This window comes from Schistocerca americana, chromosome 1 (assembly GCF_021461395.2).
Source record: "Schistocerca americana isolate TAMUIC-IGC-003095 chromosome 1, iqSchAmer2.1, whole genome shotgun sequence".
Taxonomy (NCBI): domain Eukaryota; kingdom Metazoa; phylum Arthropoda; class Insecta; order Orthoptera; family Acrididae; genus Schistocerca; species Schistocerca americana.
Window position 1 is genome coordinate 61,272,792 of NC_060119.1, and position 24,995 is coordinate 61,297,786.

The window sequence follows — 24,995 nt, forward strand, 5'->3', positions numbered from 1 at the left end:
ACAATAAACATACATTTGACATCTTCAGAAAGCCAACAGCCGCAGACATAATTAAACATGGTTCATCCAACCACCTGCAAAATCAAAAATTAGCGTCCCTACGACACATGTAACACAGACTGAATAACATCCCACTCAGCAAGGGTTACAACACCCATATAGTACAAAAACTCAACCAAAGAATTAAAACACAGCTAAAGATAAATGAAAACAAGCAGAGAGCACAAACACCAAAGATCCCCCATATACTGCAGCACACAACAGTAACACTCATGACATGAATAACAGAGAAAAAAAGTGGTACACTCTTACATACAAACACAAAGCAACGCACAAGATAGGAAATACCGTATTTGCTCAAATCTAAGACGCACTCGAATCTAAGCCGCACCTGAAAAATGAGACTCGAAATCAAGGAAAAAAATTTTCCCGAGTCTAAGCCGCACCTGAAATTTGAGACTCGAAATTCAAGGGGAGAGAAAAGTTTTAGGCTGCACTTCCAAATCAAAACACAGTTGGTCCATTGTAATATGAGAGACAATTAAGGTTGAATGAATGACGATACAGCTACAGTAGTTTGGTTCGAGTCGTAAGCTTAGCAGTTAAGCTTTACCAGGTAGCGATTGCTATGCGTCAGGTGCTCTGTCCATATTTATACGGGTACCCTTCCTTTTTCATGTGCTTCGTCTGGTTAGAATTGATTGCTTATTTTTCTTTGATTGGATAAGTGCCATTCTCTTTGTTTTAGTTGTTTACGTCACTCTAAGCTGAAAATGCATTACTGTACTGTGTCACGCATTGTTTGTCACATTCTGATAATGTGTTTTTACGAGCCTGCCGTGGTGGCCAAGCGGTTCTAGGCGCTTCAGTCCGGAACTGCGCGACCTCTACGGTCGCAGGTTCGAATCCTGCCTCGGGCATGGATGTGTGTGATGTCCTTAGGTTAGTTAGATTTAAGTAGTTCTAAGTTCTAGGGGACTGATGACCTCAGATGTTAAGTCCCATAGTGCTCAGAGCCATTTGAACAATTTTTTTGTGTTTACGACCTGTCACCGCTCGCGGCATGGCTTGCTTTTGTGCACGCTACCACCGCTTACAATTAAGAAACAAAAGAGAGGAATCATCTCATTAGCAAAACAGTGGCAAGATACTGCTATTTGTTGTTACTTACACTGCTGCTTTCTTCAATAATGATCAACAAGAACCAAATAATAGACTGCGTATGATAGAAGATGTTCTGAACCAGAATTTAGCGAAAGTTTTTCTCCGTTTGAAAGTCTTTGCAGACGCCTCTTCAGTACATTACATTCTGCACAGATATTAGAGTCATCTTAGACTTAAAAATCTAGTCAATTGCCGTGCTTCATTTCCGAGTGTATCACTATTAGGCATAAGAATAATACGAATATAAACATTACATAATATGTATATTCTTCCGCGTTTGCTGTTGTCTCACTCAAGTTTCGTAGTTTATTAGGCAGACTGGATTTAAATGAGATAGCAGCAAACACGAAACAATACATGGCAAAATGTTTATATTCATATTATTCGTATAGTGAAGAGAATGCTGCATGTGATTCACAATACATAAAAGTTCATATTAGCAACCATCTCTTCTCACAGGTGGGAAAAAATTCAGAATGTAGAGTTGGCCATATTGACAAACATCCCAAACAGTCTTGCCAGTTGGATTTTCGTAGTACACTGAAATGCTGCTACATTCGAAGATGAACAATACGGAATTTGTATTTACTTCGTTGGGTAATGTATGAAAATGCAGTGGTCGAAACTCGGGGCGGACAAAAAAGCTCATCTTCCACCTTTTTCTTTTTTTAATTTATTTACTGACGCAGAGTATTTATCTTTGTGCCTGCAAAGCATGCCTGTGTAGCGCTACATATATTCGATGGCAGAACTTAGTTGTGGCGGCACCTACCAACCTTTCTTTAGAACTTCCGCTTACTTTGCACTCGATTCTAAGCCGCAGGTGGCTTTTTGGATTACAAAAACCAGAAAAAAAGTGCGGCTTAGATTCGAGTAAATACGGTATACTAACACATAGCTTACAGAACAAGAAAAACACCCCAGTCACATTTACAAACAACGGAATAGCACTGGAGATTGCCACTAAAGATGCTTCCCAAATAGAAGAAAAGGAAACGCATATGGCAATAAACAAACTGCTTCAATTAGTTACATAGACGGAACATACCTCCATATATAGTGCTTATCTAGTTATGTATGATGAAATACAGTATGAAAAAGTTGGTCTAGCATCCACTTTGATTGTAGTGCAAATTATATTTAAGATCACAATACAAAACATGCAATATGTCCCTTTCAGTTTCGTGATCAAATGGTTGTTACAGTAAACCTGCCACTTTAGAATTTTCAATTCGTGCCACTTTTTCATTAATTTTGTTACTACATAGAAGAAACTATCTTCTTGTAATTTTCTTTGGATAATTACTTCTTATGACGCTACCTGCACAACTTCCATGGCTTCGGTAAATAGTACTTCTAGATTGTTATTAAAGTCTTCTCTCACATCTTTTTTTTTTCCTGGTCAGGTGTTTTTTGGTTTCAAATTGTTTAAGTGAAACTATATTTGTTTCAGAGATCTCTTTCAGGTTTTATATATATATATATATATATATATATATATATATATATATATATATATATATAATGGAAGGAAACATTCCACGTGGGAAAAATTATATATAAAAACAAAGATGAGGTGACTTACCGAACAAAAGCGCTGGCAGGTCAATAGACACACAAACAAACACAAACATACACACAAAATTCAAGCTTGTCTGTATGTGTGGATGGATATGTGCGTGTGTGCTAGTGTATACCTGTCCTTTTTTCTCCCTAAGGTAAGTCTTTCCGCTCCCGGGATTGGAATGACTCCTTACCCTCTCCCTTAAAACCCACTTCCTTTCATCTTCCCCTCTCCTTCCCTCTTTCCTGATGAGGCAACAGTTTGTTGCGAAAGCTTGAATTTTGTGTGTATGTTTGTGTTTGTTTGTGTGTCTATCGACCTGCCAGCGCTTTTGTTCGGTAAGTCACCTCATCTTTGTTTTTATATATAATTTTTCCCACGTGGAATGTTTCCTTCCATTATATATATATATATATATATATATATATATATATATATATATATGGTTATAATAGAGGGAAACATTCCACGTAGGAAAAATATATCTAAAAACAAAGATGATGTGACTTACCAAATGAAAGTGCTGGCAGGTCGACAGACACACAAACAAACACAAACATACACACAAAATTCAAGCTTTCGCAACAAACTGTTGCCTCATCAGGAAAGAGGGAAGGAGGGGAAAGACGAAAGGATGTGGGTTTTAAAGGAGAGGGTAAGGAGTCATTCCAATCCCCGGGGCGGAAAGACTTACCTTAGGGAGAAAAAAGGACGGGTATACACTCGCGCACACGCACACACACACACACACACAGACACACACACACACACACACACACACACATATCCATCCACACATATACAGACACAAGCAGACATATTTAAAGACAGAACTAGCCGAAATGGTTGTTTAATACGTGAAAGCAGCTGTTATTGAACTAGAAACGGTGGATTTTATAGCAGCGGTAGTGTTGAAAGCGGAAAATAAAATTTTTTTGGTTATGGTTTGGAAGTGGGTTACGTATTATTGAGTATATATAGGCGGGATAAAATTGTACAGTAGATTACGGTAAAAAGGGGAAGGTGATTACAAAGTGAGACTACTGGTAAAAACAGAAAGAGAAAATAAAGAGAAAAAGACGACAGGAAAGATTTCGAAATGCAACAGCGACAATAACAAACGTAATTGTTGGGTTCAAATTAATGGTATGGTTATAATAGAGGGAAACATTCCACGTAGGAAAAATATATCTAAAAACAAAGATGATGTGACTTACCAAATGAAAGTGCTGGCAAGTCGACAGACACACAAACAAACACAAACATACACACAAAATTCAAGCTTTCGCAACAAACTGTTGCCTCATCAGGAAAGAGGGAAGGAGGGGAAAGACGAAAGGATGTGGGTTTTAAGGGAGAGGGTAAGGAGTCATTCCAATCCCGGGAGCGGAAAGACTTACCTTAGGGAAAAAAAGGACGGGTATACACTCGCGCGCACACACACACACACACACACACACACACACACACACACACACACACACACACACACACATATCCATCCACACATATACAGACACAAGCAGACATATTTAAAGACAGAACTAGCCGAAATGGTTGTTTAATACATGAAAGCAGCTGTTATTGAACTAGAAACGGTGGATTTTATAGCAGTGGTAGTGTTGAAAGCGGAAAATAAAATTTTTTTGGTTATGGTTTGGAAGTGGGTTACGTATTATTGAGTATATATAGGCGGGATAAAATTGTACAGTAGATTACGGTAAAAAGGGGAAGGTGATTACAAAGTGAGACTACTGGTAAAAACAGAAAGAGAAAATAAAGAGAAAAAGACGACAGGAAAGATTTCGAAATGCAACAGCGACAATAACAAACGTAATTGTTGGGTTCAAATTAATGGTATGGTTATAATAGAGGGAAACATTCCACGTAGGAAAAATATATCTAAAAACAAAGATGATGTGACTTACCAAATGAAAGTGCTGGCAGGTCGACAGACACACAAACAAACACAAACATACACACAAAATTCAAGCTTTCGCAACAAACTGTTGCCTCATCAGGAAAGAGGGAAGGAGGGGAAAGACGAAAGGATGTGGGTTTTAAGGGAGAGGGTAAGGAGTCATTCCAATCCCCGGAGCGGAAAGACTTACCTTAGGGGGAAAAAGGACGGGTATACACTCGCGCGCGCACACACACACACACACACACACACACACACACACACACACACACACACACACACATATCCATCCACACATATACAGACATATATATATATATAATGTGTATGTGCAGACTGAAGTGTGATGAATGAAAAATTGTATCAATGCTGGGATACATGCCTGGGACTTCTGCTCACTATACAGCTGTGCTATCCATACGCCATCCTGGCACAATGGCTTAGCACAACAGCGTGAAATACCCTAGCATACCTCCATCCTCAATCCAAATTGGCATTTATGCTTTAGCCCACATGATATTTCCCATAAACTCAAACAGCATTGCAACTGTATTGGAATAATACCTCAGCATTGAGTGAAATGGGGACCCAGCCTTAAACTCAGGCATGTGTGCTTTAATCAAATGAAACTGCATGGTTCCAGATATCTTTTTCAAGTCTCAAACATATGTGATGTGTGTATGTAGACTGAAGCGATGAATGAAAATTTGTAGCAAGACCAGGTTCGATATATACAGTACCGTATCTATGTCCACATAAAAATGTAGTATCTATTAATTAGAAGTTTAATGATGTCCATTGGGAATTGTCCTCAGCATGCACATCCCAGTGTTAGGCATGGTTCTCACTGATACAGTAAGATATGTGATACAATACTTTGCGGTAAATGTTGTGTGATACGGCACTTACTGGTTTGACACTCATGTTCCCACTAAGGTAGGGTTGCCGTATCTAGCTGCGACCTCATTAAGACACTCTTGAGATGAGGGTGTAGAAATGAAGTAAAACGTTTATGTAATATAATTATTTTTTATTTAGAACACAATTGCATGGAACTTGTTGTGCTACATCACATTTTTTGGAAGATCTCGCCTTTTTCAGCAAGTCTGTATTCTTTTTTACATATTATAAAACTCCATGCAAACCAGCTTGTAGTTCAACTGGCACTGTAAGATTGATTCCACAGTCCCTGGCAGCAGCTGATTTCTTTAATCAGTCCATTGAGCCAACACCGGTGAAAATAATCTTTCCACAGTGGTGTTGTGTGGGGCAATAGAAAGCAAATACTCACATAATTTTAGCAGTTGGCATTTGTGTTCAAGATTTTTGGTTTCCTTAAGAAAGGAAATCCACCTTTCTCCCACAGAGTCTTTAGACTTCCATTCTTCTGAATTGTCCTTGGTTTCTAAAAAGCTCTTCAGACATATATGTTCCTGAAAACAATTGTTACCTGAAATCTTCACACCATTTTAGTTGGGTATTATTATTATATTATTATTATTATTATTATTATTTGTGAATGAGCCCATTAGGACTACACAAAGACTTAGTAATGTGCATTTGCCTTTCTTTTGCCCATACTGCTTTCATTCTTTTGCTGTGGGTTTCTTTTCTTTCTTGAAACCACGTTGTTCCAGTCTTCTTCTTTGGTATCTCCTCTTGGTCAACTTGCCACTTGTGAATTTCGGATCTAAAGATTTCCCTGTTTTGGATATCCTCTGGTGTAATTCCTGCTAGTTCCATATGTGTTTTGATTTCGCCAATCCATTTCATTGGGTCTGTTTTAGATTTTCTCCTGTGTTCATAGAATTCAACTATTTGCTTTGTAAGTCTGTCTGGATTCATTCTTTTGATGTGTCCATAGAATCTTAATCTCTGCTTTCTAACATCACTGTGAATATTAGAGGATAGTTTGATTTCCTGCTTGCCTGTGAGCCAATACTGTTCATCTACAAGTTTTGGGCCTAAAATTTTTCTTATGATCTTCCGTTCCTTTTTCTGAATGTTTTCTATGTATGTTTTCCTGTTTAAAATTTGTGTCTCTGATCCACATAGGCATTCTAGTTTTATGACAGTATTGTAATGTCATAGTTTTGTATGCTTGGAAATACATTTTTTATTGAAGATATTTTGAGTGAGTCGATAAGCAGTGTCCATCTTTTGGCATCTGACTTCGTTGGCTTTCGTTTCTATTCCATTTTCCTGAATCGCTTCACTGGGATATTTAAAAGTGGGACTCATTTAATTTTGCCACATTTTGTCTCCATGAATTTTGGTGCTTGTTTGTTGCAAGCCATATATTCTGTCTTTTCAAAAGATACTTGCAGGCCGACTTTTTCTGCACTTTCTACCAGGAGTTCAGTCTGTTTTTTGGCTGTTGAAACATTGCGAGTTAAGGTGGCTAGACCGTCTGCAAATGCTAAGCAATCTACTGTATATTTTCCTCTTCTGAGAGTAATTGGTTGGTCAATCTTGAGGACTGATTTCAGTTTGCACCATTCTTGTATCACCTTTTTAAGGATGCAGTTGAACAGTAGTGGAGAGAGTCCATCTCCTTGACTTACTCCTGTGTTGATGAGAAAAACTTCAGAGATGTCCCCCATAAATTTGACTTTAGATTTTGTGTCTATCAATGTCTGTTGTATGATTGCAAGTGTTTTCAAATCTAAACCCTGTTCTTTTAATATTTGGAATTATGATTGACAGTCAACTGAATCGTAGGCTTTTTTAAAGTCAACAAATGTGCAGACTACATCTTTGCCACTTATTCTCTGATGTCTTAAGATTAGTTTTAAGTTCAGAATGTGCTCTGGACATGAACAGCCTGGTCTGAATCCTGCCTGATATTCTCCATTTTTTGTTCTAGTTGTTGTTGTGTTCTATTGAGAAGGCACTGGGTTAGAATTTTGTAAGTTACTGATGTCAATGAGATTCCCCTATAGTTGTTTACATCTGATCTATCTCCTTTCTTGTGTAGAGGCTGAAGTAATGCATTTTTCCAGTTGTCCGGAATTTGTTCTGTTTGCCAAATGTCTTGTATTATTTAGGTGATTTCTTTTATAGTACTTGGGCCTGCTTATTTTGAGGATTTCTGCTACGATTCCATCTTAACCTGCAGCTTTATTGTTTTTAAGACGTTTGATCCGTTTGGTGATTTCCTCTACGTCCAGTGATAATGAATTTGGGTTTGTGGATTCAGGTTCCTGAGGTGGAAATCTTTGTGTTGCTTCTGGGCAGTTCAGCAGTTTTTCAAAATATCTTGCAAGTTCTTCACAATTTTCTTGATTGTTCAGTGCACATTGCCCATTTCCTTTGTTGAAGCAAAGATTTTGCAGATGATATCCTGTGAGTTTTGTTTTGGAATTCTTGTAAAAATTTCACGTGTTGTTTCTTTCAAAGTCTTTCTTTATTTCAAGTAGCTGTTACTTTTCAAATTTCCTTTTGGTCTTTCTTATTAATTGGGCTGCCTCTTTCCTCACTGCCAAGAATGTTTTGTAATTCTTCTCAGTCTTTCTGCTGTTCCAGTTACTGTATGCTTTCTGTCGAAATTGGATTGCTTGTTCACATTCTTCATTCCACCAAGTGTGTTTCTTTCTTTTTTGCAGAGGTATCAGTGTTTGTTTGGTTTCGATTAATTTGCTTCTGAGTTGCTTCCAATTGTTGGAGGGCTTTTTCTGTTATTATTATTATTATTTATGTGTGGGCTCAATAGGACCACACAAGATACAATCAGTCAATGTCGCTTTTGATGTTTGGCCTTCCTTTGTGTCCAGATCCTTTCAGAATGAAGTCTCTTTGTTTCATGAGACCATGGTGCTCAAGTCCATTTTCTAATCCCTCTCTGACTAACTCTCCAATCACATACCCATTGTCTGAATGTTTTTCTATCTGCAACGTCTGCCTACGTTATACCAACTACTTTAAGATCCTCCTTAATCGTGGTGGTCCATTTAATTGGCTCAATTTTGGCCTTACTTTGGTTTTCGTAGAATTCTGCTATTTGTTTTGTCAACCTAGTGGTGCCGTGTCCATAAAATTCAAGTCTTTGGTTTCTCATGTCACCATGTGTGCCTTATGTATTCTATTTACTTATTAGTTCTCAATAATTTTGGTGCCTAATATTTTCCTAATAATCTTTTTTTCTTTCTCTTGGATTTCTTCAATATCTGTCTTTCTATTTAAAATTAAAGTTTCTGCTCCATAAAGACATTCAGGTTTGATTACAGTGCTGTAATGTCTAAGTTTACTGAATTTAGAAAGTGATATTTATTATAATTCTTTTAAATTAGAATTCAGTTGCCATTTGTTGACAGCAAACTTCATTTGCAGTTTTTTCCAGACAATTTTCTTGTATGATTTCACCCAGGTATTTAAATTGAGAAACCTTTTTTTATTTTTCCATAATTTGTGTTCAAAAACTTTAGTGCTGGTTTGTTGCATGTTATATATTTTTTTTTTCCTGCAAGTACTTTAAGAATTTCATTTGTTTTTGAGCTGTGGTAATTTTCCTAGGTAAAACTGCCAGATTGTCTGCAAAGGCAAGGCAATCTACTTTAATATTACTTCATCCTAATGTGATTGATTGATCTGCGTTTTGACTCAACTTTTGCTCTCACCATTCTGTAATTACCATTTCCAAATCACAGTTAAACAGTAATGGGGAGAGTCCATCTTTGTATCAAATGATTCAGAAATTTCTCTCATGAATTTAGCTTTAGAGCTAGTGTCGGTTAACGTTGCCTTAATCAGTGTTAGAGTTCTATTATCTATCCCTTATTCCTATAAAATTTGGAAAAGAGATTCACAATCAACTGAACTGTAGGCCTTTTAAAATCCACAATTTTATGTATAATATTGTTACTAGAAATCCTTTGGTGCCTAAGGATTTGTCAGGTATATAATTGTGTTTTCAATCATCACCCAATCTGGGGTTTCAGATAGCATCTCCAATCAAACACTTGAATTTATTAAAAGAAATAACCCATTTCTCTAAGTAATCAAATGATATAGTATAGAAAGCCTTACTCTCTTTCTTAAATTTTGAAATCAAATTAATTATTTCTCAGTTAGGGTTCTCATTCTTTAATTTGTTCAAATTCATCTTGGTTTGCAAGCCAATAAAAATGGCAGTCTTCCTTTCATTCAGGCGTCTTTGAGTCTCAATTAATATATTTCTCATTTCAGTTATCAACTCTTTATTCTTTTCCATGCTTTTTATATTGTTTTGAAACAGAGCCAAGTTTGACTGCAGAAACATGAAGTAAATTTCACAGATCACACAACTGAAAAAGTCTTAAATTATTGTACGTGTCCTGTCTTTGGCATCAAAATATTGATTTAATGGAATCTGAAGCTTAAGAATTCTCTCAACTGTGGGCATTAACGACAGCCATCATATTTTTGAGTGGGATAGAAGAGTCTGATGATTGACATCAATGTACAAACAGAACTGTTTCAGCTTCTCTGTCCTTACCATGTGTATTGAAAAGTAATTAAAATTTTCATAATGATTGCTGCAATGTCAACAGTTAAGACTTCTGCAGCACTTGATATAGTATTGTGGAGTATATGAGCAGGGCAGCTGATTCTACATATTTTCCTAGTTCTTCTTTAATTTGGTGAAACTCATTCTGCCAGCCTCATCGACAAAGCCCTCTGAAGTTGATGTTGGTGTTGTGTCCCGCAGTAAACATTTCAAATGTTCCTAACTTGCACTTATTGTTTGTATTATGTTTACAAATAATCATCTTATCAGATCACTATTCAGTTGGGAGCTGCTCAATTCTTCCACGTGGTGCTGCTTAAATAGTTCCAGCCCCATACTACTGGAGAAGTCTGGTATTTTCGTGAATTATGGTGCTAGATCTAGATGGTTCTTGTATCATTGATATGCAACATCATCTAGTGGAGATGCTGAGTTGCAGATAGGCACAACAAAAAGACTCTCAAAATTAAAGCTTTCAGCGATTAACGCCTTTGTCAACAATAGCCAATAGACAGTTGTGTGTGTGTGTGTGTGTGTGTGTGTGTGTGTGTGTGTGTGTGTGTGCACGCGCGCGCGCCTGCGTGTGCACGCGCTTGTGTGTGTGTGTGTGTGTGTGTGTGTGTGTGCGCGCGCTTTTGTGTGTGCAAATATGTGTGTATGAAGATATGATAAATATGAAAAGTGATCTGTGTTGTGTGCATCTACAAGAGTTGTTGAGCAGCTGTCCTGTGTTCAGGATTAGTCAAGCACAAGTTAGGGAGGTATGAATGGAGTTCAAGTGCTGAGCCAACCATCCTTTTTTAAATTTTCTCTAATTTTAGCAAATACTTTAAAATGGCTACCAAGATTATTCCCTCAGAGCACCCAAGGCTGATCTACTCTCCCAGCCTAGCCCAAATGCAAGTGCGTCTAATGAGTAATGGAATTAGTGTTGACAGCATATTAAACTCTAAATCTTTCTGCCTTTCTATATCATTACCTGATCATTGATGGGATATTAAACTCTTAACTTTTCTCCTTTTTATGTTATTTGAAATAAATGAAAGAGCTGTAATGATTCCTTTGTCATGAGACTCACTTTTATTGTAGCTGTTATGGTGTCTCATATTTAATGTTTTTGTCTACAAGATTGGTGATCATTTTCAAAAGGTAGCCCACTCTGAAAATCTAAATTTGAATTATTGTTATTGCTGTGATCTAAAAATCATGACCTACATTAAATTTTTGTTGTTGATTTCATCTTTTGGCGAAAAATCGAGTTGCTACATCCAGTAATCTACAGTTTGCTCTGCAGAACTTACTAACATCAAAACACTCTCAGACTTCAAATCTCAACCATTGAAGAAAATTAACACAGCCTTATGTTGAGATTCAAAGGGCAGTGGCTGCACAGTGCCTTGAAGTTCATCAGCTTTGGATTTTTGGCCATTGTGGCAAATCAAATAGTGGCCAGTTAACAACCCATACTGGCGAACGCTGTTTGGACACAGCACTTGCTTCCTGCATATGAAAATTAAAAAACAATATAGTGAAATGAATTCTTATTAAGATACAGCTTACAAAATATTTTTTATAAACTTCCAATACAGAATAGAACAATGGAAAGTCCTGGATGGACAAGAGCAACAACAACATGGGAAGGATAGATTGCCACTCACCATATTAGATGAGGTATTGAGTCGCAGACAGGCACGTCAGAAAGAACAATAGAAATATTCAGCTTTCAGACAAAGTTATTCATCAGAAATAAAGAACTCACACCCATTTACACATTCAGAATATAATCAAATTTGACATTACCTGTGATTGCATAAGCACTGTAGTCCAATGATGGCAATTTGCACCGGTCAAGGTGTGGCCGGGGAATGCAATGTTGCCAGTGCCAAGTGACAGTTGCATTGTGGGCATAGAGAGACTTTGTGATTGGAGAAAGTGTATATTGTGCAAATTACATGTCTTGCATGCTTTTGTAGAATTGTCGCCTACCACCATCATTAGCCATGACAGCTCACAACAAATGGAATCAAAATTCACTAAATAACTTGCTATGATCACATTTATGCTCACAGTGGCAGCTACAACATTCACAGGGGAGCACTCGGTACACTGCTGAACATTCATTGGCTGTTGGATAATGGGTGACATCAAGTGCGTTTAATGAACCTAAACTCGACCGCCAAGTGCATTTAATGAGCCTAAACTCAGCTGCCGTCATTGTTGACTCCAACTGTAGGAATATGAGTGCCCCAGTGTCAACAATTTTGTGACTGTACACTGTGCAAAAGTGAATGCTAAACTTTCATACTTCTGTGAGAAATTCCCTTTTGTGACAACATTATGTGTTTGGGGAAGTATCTGAACAGAGTAAATTATATTTCAGAATGAATATTGGTTACCTTTTTGGAACCATTGGTTATAGAAAAAATACTTTAGAAAAACTTAATTTCAATAGACAGCTAGCTAGCTAAGGATTTGGGGCCCATACACAGGCAGAAAATTATGCTAGCAGATAATTCTGTAACCATAGTCAGTAAGATCTGTTTGTTGATAAAACTAATGAATTGTTGTTATTGCAATATCTTTAAAGCATATCTTCTCTCATTAAGGTCTCCAACTATAATTATCACTTGACAGACCAGACATTATACTCTAACTGATCCTCTTTATAGTTAAAAGTTTTGACAGAATTTTTTGAGTCAGTTCATTTGAACAGTGATGTGGCTTTATTTGCATATTAAACTTTATGTACTTCGGTTGTTATGTGTAGTATGTCATCTGTCTAAAACAAAGACTGTATGAACAGCAGACCTTGTGACAATATATTCAAATAATGTACAGCAGTTTTCACTAATTTCGAAACACATCCATGCTTCATTCTTCTTTAGTAACATTTTGTTCTGTTGCACTAAGTACAGTAAAAAGAAAAGTATACTATTACTACAAAACATGCAAATGGCATTGTAATTTTCTGTCATTACTGTGATAAAATATTGGAATACATAAAATTCTATTTAACTTTTTGATGAACTTTCAAAGAATGTGTTTTGTTTTCATGTTCTTGAAGCGAAAGAAAGATCTCTGATGCCACATATAACCAAATTTCCTACAATAGAAGGTAGTTATTGTAAAACATTTCTGTTGACAAAATTATGGAATGAAACAACGTATTGTGTGTTTTTAATATAATACTTTTCATTGCTCTTCAACTGTTTTGTTCATATGTTTGTTATTAGTGAAATTAGTTGTCATCTTAATCATGTGAATCTCTCATATTGTGGTGTTGTAACAGACTGTTCAGAGTATGGCAACAGAACCAAATCATTTGTTGATGTGGCAACTGAAACTTGTAACAGCACAAGGAATCAGTCGTGCAAGTTGGCGCCAGGGGCAGTCTGTGCTGCCACTAGTTTCGTCGGACATGGCCTTGTCTGTAATTCAGAGAGTTTTACAGATACTGGATTCGTGGGAAACAGGTAAGCAGCACAGTGAATCTGGTTATAATTTCATATATTAATATTCTGTAAACCTATTATAAGGTTAAAGAAACATTTTTCCAAATACAGTAAGGGCAAAATTTTATTTTATTCTATGTTATCTTGCAAATTTGATTTCTGTGTCTTGGTTCTGATTTGTTATTGTATGAGGTGTGATTGGAAAGTTTTAAGAATGGGCTTCTAATTGTACAGTGGTGGTACTTACATGCTACTGTGATGCATCTCCTTCAAAATAGTCTCCTTCTGACTGAACACACTGACTCCAACAGTGTTTCCACTTTTGGAAACATTCCTGGAAATTTTTTCCTGATGTGTGTTAAGGACACTCCCTGTATTTGCCTGGATGTCTTCAATCGAGTCAAATCGCTTCCCTTTCAGTGAAAATTTCAGTTTAGGAAACAGATAGAAGTCTGAAGGGGCCAAATCAGGGGAATATGGTGCTTCAGGAAGCACAGGAATTTTGAATTTGGTCAAAAATTCAATGATGGAAAAGGCACATGAGCTGGAGCATTGTCATGGCGTAGCTCCCAACTCCTGTCTTTCCACAGCGCACCTTTTCATGCAAACACTCAAGGACACATTTGTAGTATTCCTGGTTAATTGTCTGTCCTCCAGAGGTGAATTCATTATGCATAGTTACCCGGTAGAATCGAAAAAAATCACCAACATTGTCTTCACCTTCGACCGACCTTACTGTGCTTTCTTCGGTTGTGGTGAACCTGGAGTCTTCCACTGTGAAGACTGCACTTTGGTTTCAGGATCATATCCATATACCCACAGTTTGTCACCTGTAATTACCATATTTAACACATCTGGGTCATTTTTAGTCCAATTAACCTGTTCTTGGCACACTTCAAGTTGGTTTTGTCTTTGTTCACTTGACAACACTTTTGGAATGAATTTTGTGGACTTTCAGCACATGTTCCGATCTTCAGATAAAATTGACCGAACTGCGTAGCAACTTAAATTAAGTTCATCAGCCAATTCCCTAATTGTAAGTCTATGATAAGAGTGCACTAAGTCGCGAACTTTCACAACATTTTCATTCGTTTTTGAGGTGAAAGGACGGCCCGCACCGTGGTTCATCTTCAAATTAGTTGCAGCCATTTTTAAACCTGTTGAACCAGACAGAAACATTTGACTGGCTCATACAATTATCTCCAAAAGTGTTTTTAATTGTTCATAAGTCTGAGAAGCTGATTTCCCGGTTTTAAAACAAAATTTAACACAAACTCGTTGCTCTGTTTTTATGTCCAATTTCACGCAGACAGAATCTGGCAACAAGCCCTAACAGACCTGCAACAATGAACTGAATAAGGGCAATGCAGTTTCCTGTCAGAGGGCATTGAAGAACAAGACAATGACTCACTCCCCACTCTCCGAGTACCTGCCCACCAAACCAGTAAGCAGTAGCGGATCCATTCTTAAAACTTTCCAATCACACCTCGTATCTATTAATGTGCTCAATATTAACCTTTTTGTGGTTAGGTAAGTGTAAAACTGAAATCGTATCCATAAAATATAAGTAACTGTGTTGTTGTCTTAGATCCAAAGACTGGTTTAATGGAAATCTCTTCACTAACATGTCCTGCGCAAATTTTTCCATCTCTGTGTAGCTACTGCAACTTACATCCCTTGAGCTGGCTTACTGTAGTTGCCCTCTTTAATTTCTACCTCCTACACTCCAACAATTCCCAAACTGACTATCCCTCGATGCCTCAGGATGTGTCCTATTAACTGCCTCCTCGTTTTTCAGATTATGCATACATTTCTTTTACTCCAGTTTGATTTAGCATCTGTTCACTGGCGCGGGGAGGGCAAAGGATAGCAGGGTGGAGGTGGAGGAAGGTGTGGTGCTGCTCGTGGGATGTAAAGGAATGTGGTGGGGACAGAGTAGGGCTGTTGGGCGCAGTCACGAGGCTTAGGAGGGAGGGGGAGGGCAGTGGAAAAGGAGAGAAGTAAAGAAAATGGAGTGGGAGTGGAAAGGGGATAGGTTTGTGGGGGACAGGGACTAGTGAAAGTTGAGGTCAAGGGGGGTTTACACAATCAAATGTAGGGTGTATTTCAGGGAGTGTTTCTACCTACACAGTTCAGAAAATCTGAAGTTGGTAGGCAGAATCTAGATGGCACAGGCTGTGAAGCAGTCATTGAAGTGGAGAATGTTGTGTGGGCAGCATATTAAACAACTGGGTGGTTCAGTTGTATCTTGGCTACAGTTTGTTAGTGGCTTTTCATGTGGGCAAACTATACTTTCAGCCTGGTTCATAGATAAAAAACCTGTTTTCACATGTAGTCCTGCCTTTGATGGGATAGGTGATGTGTGTGACTGGACAGGAGCAGGTGGTGGTGGGAGGACATGCAGGACAGGTCTTGCATCTAGGTCTGTTGCAGAGATGTAGGCCATCAGGAAAGAGGTTAAGAGCCGGAGTGGAATAAGTAGGACAAGGATATGGCGTGGGTTCAGTGGACAGCAGAATACCACTGTGCGAGGGTGAGAACGATAGTGGGTAGGATGTTCGTGTCAGACCATGGCAAGAAGTAGGTAAAACTTTGCCAGAGAATGTGATTCAGTTACTCCGGTCCTGTGTGGTATCTAGTGACAAGGGGAGTGCTCCTTCGTGGACAGACAGTGTATGTGGAAGGTTTTAGGTGACTGGAGAGACAAGACACAAGAGATCTGTTTCTTTACAAGGTTGTTCGGGTAATTTCTGCTTGTGAAGGCATCACTGCGTATATTTGGAGAGGAACTGCTCATCGCTACAGGTATGACGACCATGGGTGGCTAGACTGTATGGAAAAGACTTCTTGGTATGGAATGGGTGCCAGCTGTCAAAGTGGAAGTATTGCTGATGGTTGGTGGGTTTGATATAGACAGAGGCACTGATGTGGCCTTGAGGTGGAGGTCAATATTGAGGATGTTGGCTTATAGGGTTGAGGAAGACCAAGTGAATGAATGGATGTGAAGATGTGGAGGTTCTGGAAGAATGTGGATAGGGTGCCCTTCCTTGTTCCAAATCACGAAGTAGTCGACATTGAATCTGAACTAGCTAAAGGGTTTGGGTAAAGGAACAGGAACTGTGGAGAAAAGGTAGAAGAAATGGTTGTGTCTTTTGTATAGGAGGATAGGTTGCAGATAATAGGCTGAAGTTAATGATGTGCAAAAGCAAAGATTCTTCCAGTGAGGGCACAGAACCGGCTACAATGGGGTGTCCTGGGTGGTTGGGTTTATGGACTTAAGAAAGCAGGGAGAATGTAGGAATGTGGGAAGTGGTACAGGTGATGAGAGAGAGAGAGAGAGAGAGAGAGAGAGAGAGAGAGAGAGAGAGATAGAGAGAGAGAGACTCAGGGAAGAAGTTCTGAGATGGACCTAAGGATTTGAGGAGGGTCTAGAGATTCCATTGGATTTCTGAAATTGGGTCAGTGTGGCAGGGTTTGTAGATGGGCAAATCTGACAGCTGGTGGAGTCCCTCGGCCAGGTAATCTCTCTAATTCAAAACTACAGTGTCTTTGTTGGCAGGTAGGATTGTGAGGTTGGGATCAGCTTTTAGGTGGTGGATAACTGTTCTTTCTGTGTCTGTAAGGTTGCCTAATGCTCCCTTTATAACTCTCGACCACCTTTGGTTCTTCCAACTTATCCAAATCCCTTCTCCTTAATTTTGTACCTTTCTGTAATTTCTTCAGTTTTAATATGCACTTTGTAAACAGTAAACTATGGTCAGAGTTCATGTCTGTTCTGTTAAACGTGCTGCAGTTTAAAATCTAGTTTCCAAATCTCTTTCTTACCAATATATAATCTATATGAAACGTTGCTATGTCTCCAGATCTCTTCCACATATACAGCCCCTTTGCATGCTTTGTAAACCAAGTGTTTTCAGTAATTAAATCGTGCTCTGTGCAGCACATTGGGGTCTGAAGCTTTGTGTTTCATTTCTTTTCTGAAGTCTGTGTTCTCCTCCTCCTCTTCCTTTCCATCTGTTACATAAAATCTCCCATGACAATTAACTTTTTGTCTTGCAAAGAACTGAATAATTTCTTTTTTTCACAGTAAAATGTTTCAGTCTCTTCATCATCTGTGCTACTAGGTATACAGGGTGAGTCACTAGCTATTGCCACCAAGAATAACTCCGAAAGTATGATAGGAGATGAAAAGTTTGTGGGACAAAAGTTTTATGGGACAATGGGGCCATAATATCATGTTGGTTTTATGTTGTTAGGTGGGGTTCCTTCAGAGATATGAAGTAAACTTTTCTTTTTCTTTTTTTCAAATGGGATACAATAGTTTGGTACTTATTTTCTGGTAGCAGATATCATGATAAATCCAATGATGTGTAACAGTAAAGTCTTTGTAGGTCAACAAAGGTCACAAAGGTGGCATGAAAGTCCATTTACAGGTGTTCAAGGTGATGACCATTGGCATCAGTGTAGTGCTGCGATCTTCTTATCATGGATTGAGTGGTATTCCGTATCACATTGGCACTTATCGAAGCACTTGCTCTGACAATTTTCTCTCGCATGTCTTTAGGTGTAGCTGGACCGTATTTATAAAAAATGTATTTTACGAATCCCCACAAGAAAAAATCCAGAGGCATCAAGTCTGGTGAATGAGCCGCCCAAGACGAATGATTTGGGAGTTGTCTCTGCAACTCACTTCTAGCCATCAGTGTGAAATGTGCAGGACACCCATCGTGTTGACACCACATTCTGTTCCTTGTTCCTAAAGGTATTTCTTCCAATAACAGACCTAATGTTTTGTGCAGGAATGTGGTATACTTCCTACCATTAAGATTTCCTTCAATGAAACAGGGGCCTATAATCCTGTCCTAGAGAACCCCACACCATGCATTCACCGACCACGGTTTTTGGTGTGCAACTTGCCACTGCCCATATGGATTTTCAGTTGCCCAGTAATGCATGTTATGCAAATTAACATTTCCATGGTTCGTGAATGTAGCCCTATCACTAAATAAACTCAAAATAATAAATGTGTCATCCCTCTGACTCTGAAGTTGAGCCCATTGACAGAATTCAGTGTGATGCATACAATCCATACCAGTTAATTCTTGGTGGAAACTGATATGGTAAGGATGATATTTATGGTGATGCAGAACACGAAAAGCACTACTCTGGCTCACGCCAGATTCCCTTGCAACTTGACGCAAACTAACACAAGGATCTCGAAACACAGTGGCAAGAGTGCCAATTTCCGTTTCCTCGTTAGTAACTTTCCTTTGCCGGACATGTTTCCGATGTGTTAAAGATCCAGTTGTTCTCAGTTTATCATACACATATTTAAATGTAGATGTGTAGGGCGAATACGTTGAGGATATCTTTCAGCATATAAGTCTCTAGCTCTCCCGAATTTTGTTGGCATTCTGTAAATGAGGTGCATATTGACTTGTTTTTCAAAGGAATACATTATTCACATTCCCTTGATTCGACGATACTAGTCTTACCATTCCTATTAGTGTTGTATTACAAAACTGTCGCATGTTGTTTAGATGTCAATGGCACATTAGATGGATATGTCGTATTCAGCGAATATTTACTGTCTGTACGATATACGAGAGAAAATTGTGAGAGCATTGTAACATTACATGAGTATGTCCTATATAGTCGGATCTACTTTGCGTCGCATGAGTGTAGGGGAGTCAAAACCAGTAGTGACCCATGCAGTCATATCAACTTCAGATTTTTTTTATACATGTCATTCATTTCTAAATTTTATTGATTATTTACAGTGTAAAGAATTTAATTATGTACAACATTTAATAGATAAAGAGTTTTAATGAGATAGATATAAATATGTTTTGACATAGCAAATCACCTTGTTGCATTATGCATGATATGTTTTCTCTTTGTAGGGGGGGGGGGGGGGGGGGGGGGAACTCTTCCGTGTTGCTAGAGTGCGCAACGCAATCAAGTAGTCATCAAGTGTGGCTTTATTGTAATTTTCATGAATGGACATAGAATTGTTTATTTACAACCCGCAGTTGTTTTAAAAATTATTCTAGGGAACAACGACCCAACTTTGGTGCAAACAAATCGCGCATGAATTCTCAAATATCTGCACGGAGTTTAAGGTACGCGGCTGGATAATCGGGCATTATCATGGCGTGTATGATTCAGTGACATTAACCGCAATTTACGGACAGTAGCTTGATCATAACTATCAAAGACTTATATGAGTGGCATAGTAATCGTCTTGATGCGTAAAGCAAGCCAGAAGCGATTTACTGTCAGGATATGACAAATATTAATCATTGCATCGTCAGCTTTTTGATATGTTGCTTAGCAACTCATAAACGGATGGTGATAGAATTATTGAAACGATCTTTTAAGTATTAATGACCACTACACACACATCAGAAACTAATTACTCTAACTGTGAGTGACTTCTGGATTGGATAAGGTTTTTTTTAATAAACTTCTTTCGAGGTTGAGACTTTATCAATGGTGTCACACTCATTCAGTTTAGTAGAACGATAGATAGTACTAGTTATGCCACTATTTATAGTTTTAAAAGAAAGGAGAACACATACCTGTTTTTCTTTTGAGAAATGTTCATACTTCAATCATCAGTCTTCTCAAACCAGAGGCATGAGTGATGCTCCCTCCAGCACTATGATATTGTGAACCACCACACACATATGCCCCTTCTCACTACATTTCTGCATTGAAAACCCTGAGATAAGAAGATTGCAGCACTGCACTGATACCAATGGTCATAACTTCGAACACCTTCTGTAAATGGATGTTCATACCACCTTTGTGACCTTCATTTACCTTCAAAGACCTTACTTACTGTTGCACATCATTGGATCTGTCTTGATAGCCGCTATCATAAAATAAGTACAAAACTATAGCATCTCACTTAAAAGAAGAAGAAGATGACCTTCATATCTCTGACATGACCCCACCTAGCAACAAAAAACTGATGTCATATTATGGCCCCCGTTGTCCCATGCAACATTTGTCCCACAAACTTTTCAGCTACTATTGTACTTTCTGGGTTATTTTAGGTGACAATAGTTAGTGACTCACCCTGTACCCTGTATATAAATGTACTACTGTGGTGAGTATTGTCTTTGTCTACCTTAGCTTGGACAATGTGTTCACTATTCTGTTCACAGTATTTCACTCAGATTCTTATTTTCTTATTTATTATAAAACCTACTCCTACAGTACTCCAGTTTGATTTTGTGGTGGTAACACTGTACTCTATCTAACCAGAAGTCTCGGATGTACTGTTAATGCACTTCACTAATTCTCATTCTATCTGATTTCAACATATCTATTTATCTTTTCAAATTATCTTGCTACCTTCTGTGTTAAGGTATCGAATGATCCACAGTCCAAGCTGTAGAATGCCAGATTTGTTTTTTTCAACAATATGAATGTGAGTAGATTGCTACTCACCACATAGAAGAGGCGTTGAGCAGCGGGCAGGCACGTTTCAAAGTTTATTTAACACTTTGGCTGCTTCAGGTGTGCTTGATACATACCAGGCTGAACACTGTGTCATTATCATGTGCTAAGTAGCCTGCTTTTGGTCTTGTACTTGCCTCATCCTGTGCTGAATACCTTTGGAGTGCTTTATGCAGTACCTCCTTCTGTCACTCTAAGATCTGTCACTACTGAGACAAGAATTACTGTAGGTGTGAAAATTAATGTCTCACTGTGAAACTTTTCTGCAAATTTAAGGTTATTATAATCTGCAGAGATGTAAAGATGGTTTTGTCTCCAATAGTTTATGTCCAATGGTGGGAACCTATTCCAAAAGTTACTAACTGCTATAGCCGCATGTTGCCGGATATCGGTGCACACATCAGCGAACAGTCGAGAAATGATGATGATGCAAGATGGGAATACCATCTGCGTTTGGCACTCAAACCCATGCTAGGGTTGAGCAGCAGGGTAGATGAACAGCAGATCCGACACAACAAGAGTGAGACAATCTTTGGGTACAACAAAGTGTGACAGACCCTCAACACAATGCTGTCAACAGATCAAGTACAACCAAAGTCCAAACTGAGACCAGAGAGATGAAGTACATGACTCCACCTTGACCGAGACACTGATGTGAACAATGCACATCCCCATCATCACAATCTTTTGAACAGCATCTTAGTGAAGTATAGAATCAGATCTCTGCTGCATTGAGAATGCACGGACCATTCTGAAATGAGTGATATGCAATCGTGCTGTCCATTAGAAATGGTACAGGGTGTCAAAGAAGCTCTTATAGAGGAACTGCACAATGTCATCACTGTTTTCCCAGCATAGCACTTGCTCTTCTCATAACACACCATATTAATTACTTGGAAGAAAATACAGTATTTGTACCCGTTTTATTCTGTAACTTCAGTTTTTATATGAATTTCCAACCCTGTCTCTCATTATTTCAGAGCATCATGTTTTCCTAGTTTCATTCTTCTTTATTTGTAATATTGATATGAAAAATAAGTGCAACAAATGATTTATAATTGCCATGGCACACAATTTCAATTGATTTATAATTGTCATTACACACAATTTCGAGCATTTGTCCTATTCACCCAATTGATTTATCTGAAGAAAGTAAATAACAGAAGTTATCATTTTTAAATTTGAACATTTTTGGTGAGGCTTTACTGTGAATGTTATTAAATGAAACAAGTTTATTGTGACCAGTCACAATTTATTTATTTCTGTGTTGTGTTTCAGAGGTTTAAATCTCCATTGTTATGTGGGTTAATGCTATGTGTATGTGTTGTGTTACAGCTTTAGGCTAACCTGTGGCATTGTGTAGTAGAAGAAGTCAAAAACAAAACATTATTCCAGTACATGGCTCACAGTTATGTGGAGGTTCTCACAGAGCAAAGTGGGACTAACCCACTTGTTTTCATACCACTTGTGATGTTAATTTTTTTTTCCTTTCCTGATATATTTTATTTGATAGTAAATCCACAATAGTTACACTAAATAGCTAATTCCTTATTCATGCAGTATTTCAGTAAAATTTATTATTCACTGGATAGTTTCAAACTTCTGATTATAATAATACATTTGGTTCCTAATAGAAACATTTTATTTTGTGGAATACTTACAAACCAGTTAAGGGTGAAATTTTTATGAGCAAATAGTAGTTTATTTTTAAATTTTACAGTTCATTTGAAAGCCCTCATTCTCCACTTTTCAACAAATGTTTGGATTTTCCCAAAAACTTCACATTTCAAAACTTATTAATATTCAAGATTTTGGTGGGTGTTTTAAAGTTTTCCAATCGTAAATCGTGGTTATTACCAAAACTCAGTACCCTAGTTTCATAATCCGGAATTTTCTTATTTCAAAACTGTCTTCATTCATTAAAATAACATGTTTGTTAATTATTCAAGTTAGAAAAGTTCACTTTCTCCGAACTTTTTGGCGGGCATTGGGAATCCTCATGTTTCTTAAAATCAACCTCATAAAGTATAGAAGTACCTATTATTTTTGCCATTTTCTGTTTGTCCAGGTTGTAGTTGAAAGAAATTACATCATTGTCTATCGTGTACTTTAGTTTTCATGTTTTTATGTCATTATTTAATATGTAATAAGTGTGGTTTTTATCATTTTGTGATTTCTGTTTTTACATGTGTCTGTAAATAGGCATGGCTTACTGCCAGTCTCTGCATTGCTACCAAAACATAAACGTCATGTTACAGGTCCATTGGAAGCTATCATTCAAGTTCATAATGATCATGTAATTTGCAGTTTATGTTCAACAGTCATTATGTTAATGTCTTGTAGGCAGCCTTTATTTAGCGTGATTTCCCTAAATCACTCCAGGCAAATGCCGGGATGATTCCTCTGAAAGGGCATGGCTGACTTCCTTCCCCATCCTTCCCTAATCCGATGAGACCGATGACCACGCTGTCTGGTCTCCTTCCCCAAACCAACGAACCAACCTTTATTTAGCAATCAAAATGTACAGTCTGTGGTGAATTTTGTAAATTAATGTGTTAGTCTGCCACCAGAGAACTTTGTTATTTGGTGCTTATTAGTGTAATCTAACCTTATTTGAATATTTAGATTTCTGTTTGTTACAAAGATGATCATCAAAGAGACAACATTCTGTGGAAATAAATATGAAAGATCAAAAACCAGTTACTGCATTGTGGTGTACATTACTTAATATATTTTGTCAACTGTCTTAAATGTTGGGAGATAATCAACAGTGAGAGACAACTGCGGCTTAGTAAAGCTACAAGGTCTTTGATTGATTGAAAGAATGAACAAAAATACAAATATAAAAGTAAGAATAAATCCAGTGGCCACAGGCGCTTTATTCTGTTGTGTTACATCAAATACCCGATCACACTTCGTAAACATTGAAGGCAGCATTCCTTTCACCCGGGACCCATCCCTCCCCCCTCTGGACCTCCTCCTCCTCCTCCTCCTCTCTCTCTCTCTCTCTCTCTCTCTCTCTCTCTCTCACACACACACACACACACATTGTCAATGTAACATGATGATAATAGTGTGTTGTGTGTATATATATACAGGGTGTCCCAGAAATGATGCAACAGACACTGATGCATTGTAGAGAATGTCTTGAGGAACAAATCAAGGATAGGAAACCTTGCCCAGAATCATCATCCAATGACACTACAGAGTGTTGGAGTTATAGGTGCCAGCATCTGCCACAAGGCCACCCCTTCAACAGCAAACATGACTTTGTACGCTGACAGACCATAGGCGAAACATCTTGTGATATTGTTTGTTATTCAGGTATTGTGACTGATTGTCACAAATACCAGTGGAGAAAATGGAGCTAGCTGCTGCATGGAAAGGACTTGTCTCTTATGAATGTGATGTTCTGTTGCATCGATGGATGACAGTTTCAGATATGTGTTTCCATTTGCTGTTTATTTTTCTTGTGGAACACTTTAAAATCAACAGTGTTCTTCGGTATATAAGAGGGGGAAAAGAAACTGCAGGTAGAAACCAGTGTCTGAAACCATCATCCACAGAGACACGTGTCTCTGTCCTCGATTTGTTCTTGAAGGCACTCTCAACAACTACTCCAAGTTTGTCACAACATTTGTGTGACACCTTGTATATAAAAAACATCCATACTGGTTTGAGACTTGTTGTAAAATAGTGTTTGGGTTTTTTATATGCTCATTGCACTAGATTCTAGATGCCATCTTTGCTCCCTTCAGTGATCACAAAGTGTGATTACGCATGTGATGAAAAACATGACAAAATAAAGAGCCTGTGACCACTAGAAGTATTTTTACTTTCACATTTATATTTTTGTTCATTCTTTCAAGCAAAGACTATGAGCCACAAACTGATATAGCATTTTCATCTTCATCTTCTTCTTCTACTTCTAGACAGTGCCAC

General features: G+C 38.0%; 1 protein-coding gene across 3 annotated transcripts in view; it reads left to right on the plus strand.

The window, feature by feature from the left end:
- LOC124547995 (anaphase-promoting complex subunit 1) overlaps window positions 1-24,995 on the plus strand; it is a 374,510-nt gene that overhangs the window by 330,217 nt on the left and 19,298 nt on the right. For all 3 annotated transcript variants that reach the window (XM_047125147.1, XM_047125148.1, XM_047125149.1), the window contains one exon: window positions 13,424-13,607. In XM_047125147.1, the coding sequence (XP_046981103.1) occupies window positions 13,424-13,607 (184 nt within the window). The remainder of the gene's footprint in view (window positions 1-13,423; window positions 13,608-24,995) is intronic.